The sequence below is a fragment of the Notothenia coriiceps genome, unplaced genomic scaffold (genome assembly GCF_000735185.1).
Source record: "Notothenia coriiceps isolate Sejong01 unplaced genomic scaffold, NC01 NC01_scaffold00024615, whole genome shotgun sequence".
Classification (NCBI taxonomy): domain Eukaryota; kingdom Metazoa; phylum Chordata; class Actinopteri; order Perciformes; family Nototheniidae; genus Notothenia; species Notothenia coriiceps.
The window spans coordinates 1-6947 of NW_011357316.1; the positions used below are offsets into that span (position 1 = coordinate 1).

The following is a 6947-nucleotide window of genomic DNA, read 5'->3' on the forward strand; positions in this document are numbered from 1 at the left end:
CGCTCATTGAAGATGACGTCACGGCTTCGCCTACACCGCATTACTATAGATACTACCCCAGTTCCTAAACTGTAATGTGAGCGCAGCATTAAAGTGAGCCGGCCTAATAAGGCCTAACCAAACTGAGCGAGGCCGAGCGAGGCCGAGCGAGGCCTGCAGTGTAAATGCGCCATTAGATAGACTATGTTCTTATTTATATACCTCAGATAACTAGTTTGGCTTCAAGGCTAATGGTACTGAGCTATGCATCTATGCTTTGAAGGAAATGGTAGAAACATATAGAAGACAGAATTCCAATGTTCTGATTGGTTTTATTGATGCCTCTAACACTTTTGACCGAGTTAACCATCATAAACTGTTTGAGAACATTGAGACAAAGGGGTGTGCCCAACAGTATAATTAGGATCCTGGCTTATTGGTATGCCAACCAGAGCATGCGGATCAAATGGGGGAATGCAGTCTCGGCGCCATTTAGTGTTGGTAATGGAGTACGGCAGGGGGGGCTCCTCTCACCATGCCTTTTTAATATCTATATGAATGATCTATCAGATGATTTAAGTGTCTGTAAAACAGGATGTGTGATTGGTAATGTGATTGTAAACCATCTTATGTATGCCGATGATTTGGCTATTGTTTCTCCTAGCAGTGCTGGTTTTCAACAGTTGCTAAATGTTTGTTCTGATTACGGAGTCAAATTTGACGTTAAATACAATGCTAAGAAGAGCGCTGTAATGATCTGCAGAGCAAAAGGGGATAAGAACCTTTTCCAACATTCTATCTGTCAGGACAGGTGCTGTCTGTTTGCTGTAACACTAAGTATCTGGGACACATCATTAAAGATGAAATGGCTGATGATGATGTATAGACAGCGCCGTGTCTTATATACACAAGCCAACATGTTGGCTAGAAAATTGTTTTGGTGTTCAGATAAGGTGAAGGCATACTTGTCAACCCTCTTTAGAGCTTATTGTACTCCTCTCTATACTGCCCCCTTGTGGGTCAAGTTTAAGAAGGCGAGCCTCAAGAAGCTCTAGGTTGCTTATAATGACTGTCTGCGTATACTGCTTAGAAAACCAAGGTGGTGCAGTGCAAGTGAAATGTTTTGTAATGCACGAGTCAACACGTTCCTTGCTCTTTTGAGAAATCTAATGTACAAATTCATCTGTCGATTGAATGCTTCTCATAACTCTGTCATTATGCTACTTTCAAATCCGTGTCCTATACGATACCAGTCACCTATGTGGAAACATTGGTATAACTGCCTTTTTTAATTTATATTTGAGTGTTGTATGTATTTTAATAATGGACCAAGAGTCTCTTTGAATAAAGATGATGATGATGACATTGTTGTTACCCAAAATTGATAAAAACCTTTTACAAAAGTTCCCAAAATGCCTGACCGCTCCTCATAATAACATCATCTGAAGTCACATGTCTGGAGGCTCATTCATCAACACTTCTATGTGGTTATACGGCACACAGTACTGCGTTCTGATAGCGCTGGTGACTGAACTGTGATGTCGTTCATTTATTGCCTAACGTTAGCTTGTTACTTATGGCTATTACATTTACGCTTCAACTATAATAACAGTGTTGTTTTTATGTGGGGATTATCCTGCTGAACAAAATGTGTAAGTATCATAAATGTGTGTTTGCCACAGAACTTATTTTCTGCAATAATCAAAATAAAGACATGCTTATTTCCCGGTCGGCCTACCAAAATACATCATCACTGCACCTCTGTATTGAAGTCAGTACTAAACGTGCACTCGTAGCACCATTTCCCTTTCATAACATAACAAGAAGCTACTGAAACAGGTTCATCATCATAGGAGAATGCTCCTTAAAACCATAAACTGATGGCATTTGTGGAGATCGTCCCAATGATTTTATCTTGTGTATATTTTGGATTTGACTAAGTATTTGTTTAATTTTAAAGTCCTGAGTATTTTCGTTTTCCAAAGGTTCTTCTTAATGAAAGTTTTGTTCTTCGTTTTTATCTGATAAAAAACATGAACCATTGACATTCATTAAGTTGATTTATTTGTATCATTTATTTTGCATAGTTTTATATATTTGCGTATCATTCTCTTGATATTGTTTCTTGTAGTTTAATCACAGCCCTCACAGTTCTGTCAGACTGCTGTGTGGATCCTCAACAGGAGGGCAGGCTGTCCTCCACCTGGTCGGCGGTGCGGTTCAGCATGCAGGCTCTCAGGGCCTGGATCAGCTCCTGGGTCTGGGCCTGGGCCCCCCGACTCCTCCTCCACTCCTTCAGCAGCTCCCTGGTTGTTTCCTCCAGATCTGTGGGATGCCTTTTGGAGACGGAGTCTATCTTCACCTCCGTCATGCCCAGTCTGCGGCCCATTTTACGCCAATTCTTTCCCAGATTCTCCACGATCACCTCTGTGGCGATGCACAGTTTATCTGATGAAAGGAGGAGCAGGCATTATGGGTTGGCAGGAGAGAAATCATTTGCATTTCTCTAATTATAATACATCCTGAAATAAAGTATACTCAGGCAAATATGAAACTCATCTACTCACACACCTTTCCCAGGACAAAAATGACATTTGGAAGCTAAAAGGAACAATTTTGAAAAGTTGAGGGTTTGGCGATTTGTAATTTTGTAATTTTATTTAGCTAATTTAAAAGTCAGCAGTTTCAAACAAATCTCCTAAACATGTATTTGCTATTTTTTCCCAAAACATTCTTCCAAAAACAAGACCGCTTCTTACATGGTCATTTCATTTTCACATGCTGATAGCTCCACAAAAGTATGATGCTGATCCACAATCCATCCAACTTGTTCAAGGAAAATGTGGAAGTGCAAACACTACTACTTAAGGGAAGACTGTACAGACAAAACAACTGTTTTTTATGCATTGTTACATTTTGAGAGTTTGAGCTATTTTTATCCAATGAAATGTTCTTTCAGACTAGAACCAATAACATCCAAAAAGCACATTTTAGTGTTACCTTACCAGCTTGGTTTATTTTTCTCTTTAGATTTCTCCTAAATTGAACAAAAGTTAGCATTCAAGAAGGCCTCATTTGCATATCTGTTACAGCCGCTGACCGGTCCTGTAGTTTTTGCCCGGCTGTTCGCCTACCTTTTTGTTTACCTGTTAAATAAACACTTATAACTTTACCAATTCCATACCGGTGTATGTTAATCTCCTCTACCCTAGAGGGGGACGTGACAATATCTAAATCATGGTGACAATAGATTTTTTTTAAATGCTGATGGTAGTTTTTTCATTTATACAGTATGCATGGTTCTAAAGAGTTTTCCTTAGTTAAAGCATTTGACTCTAAAATGATATTTAAAAAATGAAACCAATGTTCACATTTCTCTTACGGATTTTCTTTTTTAATAAATAATTATAATTAAATAATAATTTTCAGATAGTCATAAGTTACCTGCCCAGACGATATTAGCATCGTCTCCAAACATGACACTAAAATGTTGCTGCCGTTTCATTTACACATCAGGCGGCAATGTGAAGGGCCACTGCAAGTTCAGAGACACTCATTTCAGACAGCTAATGTTATCACACTGAGTTCCAGACTGGGGTAATATTTCATGACTCTCAAAGTACTAAAATTGTTTATTTTAACCTATACAAATACATGATAAATGATTAGTTCCTTATATGTTGTGTTATTCATCTAAATAAGTAAATAAACTGGGAAAAAAATAACCCCACCTACTTGTGTTTAAAACACATTGATCTATTTACAGTCTACATTATTACTTATCATTACAATATGCAGTATGTTGTTCCATCGTACAATATTAAATATTACATTTTGTTTTAATTCAATATAGTTAACATATATTTGTTGATTAACTTGCACCATTGTGTCACTTGCTCAATTCTTACATATAAGATATATATATATCTTGTAAATATATACTTTTTTTACAATGTATTTTTTATAAATCATTAAATAAGACAATGAAAGTACTTATATTGAAGTAAAAGCATGAAATGTGCTGTGGTACGAAAATAACTTTTAATAGTGAACAACGTTTCATTTTCAGAACAATAAACATGGATTATTATTATTTATTTATTTTACAATATAGGCCTACAGACATTGTGAATTTCATCAAAGTATATAAATAGTTAAAGCCTTTGAATGTTGAAATGCATTTAGGTAAATAGTAGGCCTACTGTGTTTGCCTGAATGGAGTAGAAGTATATCAACATGACATTGAAATACTCAATTAAAGCAACATAACATAATACAGTACAGTACAAGAGTGTCTGTGTCGAGTATGGAAATTAGTTAGGCTACTGTACACCAGTGGTAATGTGTACACAGTCTATGGTATGGGAGTTGTAGTCCTAGAGGAGTAACACACTCTGTGGAACTACAAACAAGAGATAGCAGTGTGACTGCAGCCAACCTCTCTCCTCTTTGTCTGGCAGGACGTCGCTCGGATCGGCCTGACTCTCGAAGCTCTCCAACCTCTCCGCCAGGTCTTGCCGCTGGATTTGTGTGAGGAAGCGGCTCAGGCAGTCGGTGTTGTCCGCTCCGAGCTTCCTTCTCTCGTTCAGCAGCTGGAAGAGTCGGACCCCGCTGGATATCTTCTCCAGCTCCCGCTTCCCCAGCATGTCCCCGCACAGGAACTTCAAGTCCTCCAGCTGCTTCTCCGTCAGCTGGTTGGAGATGTCCAGCAGTAGGCTGTTGAACTGGAGGGAGCTCATGTTGGTGTTCACGGTGAGCCTCCGCCGAGACACCGAGCAGTCTGAGGGAGGGAGGAGGAAGCACCGTTTCACTTTCACTTCCGCCTGTTGCACTGTCGGTTAGTGCAGCTGATCCATTCAATTCACTTCAAATAGCTTTATTGGCATGAGCATAATGACAAACAAGAGTAAATAATCATTCATAACATGAACTAGAAAATGTATAAAAAAACAAAAAAAAAACAGAAAGAAGAACACAGATTACTTAGATACAAGTACTAATACTAGGATCTTAAAATAATCCACTATAAAATCCTAAAGTAAAAGTTCAAAAATATAAGCATCAAAATACACTTTAAAAGTAAAAGTACTCATTCTGCCCCATTTCAAAATAATAATAAAAAATCTAATAAATGTCTCTATAATATGAACAGTAAAACCGCTGGTTATGCCGAATGGATATTTTCACAGTATTATGTTATTACAGTTATTATATTATCCTGTTTTTATACATGTAAGAGCTTTTTAGTATTGTGTTTTGTGAATGTGGACCACATTTAGAAAACTTGAAATACTGTGTAGATGTGTAGTACTGTACTGCATTACACCATATCAGCATATCATGTGTTTTTATATGTAAAAAATAAAATCGTAAAGGTGAGTGTTTATATAAAAGTAATTAAAAAGTAAGATATTAGCCTCTACAATTTAGCAGAGTAGTGATTTAAAGTAGCATAACATGGAAATTACAAATGTGTCAAAAAAGTACTTACTTGTATTTATTGTACTTGCTTTCCAGTTTCCACCACTGGTTACTTCTTTAAGTGTTGGTTTGGAATAGATCCTACCTCTACTGTGTCTTAGTGTTTCTTGTTTGTCACTTTTCCGGTCACTTCCTTGAATGTGACTCCTACCTGCTCTGAGTCACATCTGGACGACTGATGTCAGGTGCAAGAAGAGAGCACACATGAATATTATTTTTAAAATAAAAATCAATACAAAATGTAAGGATAAAATGTGCATATCATTTGAAGATGATGTGATAGAATTTTTTATTATTCTTTTTTGCACAAGGATGGACTGAATCCAAACTAAGTTTTTAACACTCCTACCAAAAACCACAGCAATATGGCACCACCATAACAATATATTATAAATGAGAACGCAATAAAAACGTTTTCATAAAAAAAAATATTTATTTTATTTTGAATCATTTTTATTGTCATAATCCTTACCTCCCCTGGCATGTTTCTAACCATACAAGGTGTTGTGCTTTCCGTCAGTCATATTTGCTATTTCTATTGTGAGTCTTATTAGACAATTTCACACTTACATTACGAGTTCAGATATGTAGACAGAATATGTCTGCCAACACCAAATATTTTATTTTGAAATATTTCTATCATCAAACTAAAACACATCCTTTTTTACCATGGAATATGCACCACGATCACACATTATCAACCAAGAGTGTATCTCCACAAAATAAGCTATAATACAATCGTGGTATATATTGTGTTTCTATCCTCCTGAGACTCAGAAAGAAAAAGGTTTCAAATTTCCTTTTTTTTATTAGATCAAACAAGTCTTTAGGGTGGTAATAACTAACACCTGATTTCCTCCTCCTACAAATAACATTAACATACAAGTACATTTAGACAACATTAGAGCACAACAACTCAATGCAACAAATATTGAGCCCTCATTTGTAGTACTCTTTTTTGAAATGCAGAGATACATCTGACACTTGAGGCACTTGATGTATGTTTTCCCACTGCGTCCGTCTGCCATGAACCCTACAGAAACCTACGTGTTAGTTTTGGCCCATAGTGGACTCCATTTGTGTTGTGTCAAATGGGGGACATAAAAAGTGAGCAAATCCAATTCACAAAAACATTTAGTTTTAGGCCAAATAATGATTACACTGCTCTGAAACTCACTACACTAACTCCTAAGATGTTCCCTTACTATCATTAATTAAAATATTGAACTCACAACACTGGTAATTACAAAATTACAAACTTACCATTTCTCTTTCTATAAATAGTGCTTGTGTTGATTGACGCCATTTTGAAATACAATGAAATTATCTTCAAAGCCACACCCCCACATGTGTCACATTTCTGAAAAGCCCAGGATGTCCTCTGTAGAGTACAATTGGACTTAATGCTGCTGTGGCATGTATAACCTCATAGTTATGGACCAAAACCAAATGTCCTCCACAGAGGAACAAAATGAATGGGTGGGTCT

At 37.0% G+C, this 6947-nt stretch overlaps 1 protein-coding gene across 1 annotated transcript; it reads right to left on the reverse strand.

The window, feature by feature from the left end:
• Window positions 1-2026: 2026 nt before the first annotated feature.
• On the reverse strand, window positions 2027-4810 carry fadd (Fas (tnfrsf6)-associated via death domain). The gene is made up of 2 exons (XM_010782302.1): window positions 4418-4810; window positions 2027-2427 (listed from the first exon to the last, which is right to left on the reverse strand). Exons 1-2 carry the CDS (start codon window positions 4716-4718, stop codon window positions 2156-2158), a joined length of 573 nt encoding a protein of 190 aa, XP_010780604.1. The 5' UTR covers window positions 4719-4810; the 3' UTR covers window positions 2027-2155.
• Between the last annotated feature and the right edge of the window lie 2137 nt (window positions 4811-6947).

What these genes read in the sequence shown, in the direction of transcription:
- fadd (XM_010782302.1), bottom strand. Translation starts at nt 4,718, where the DNA reads ATGAGCTCCCTCCAGTTCAACAGCCTACTGCTGGACATCTCCAACCAG. An exon ending in GCCAGACAAAGAGGAGAGAG is followed by an intron (nt 2,428 to 4,417) that starts GTTGGCTGCAGT and finishes TCCTTTCATCAG; the next exon opens with ATAAACTGTGCATCGCCACA.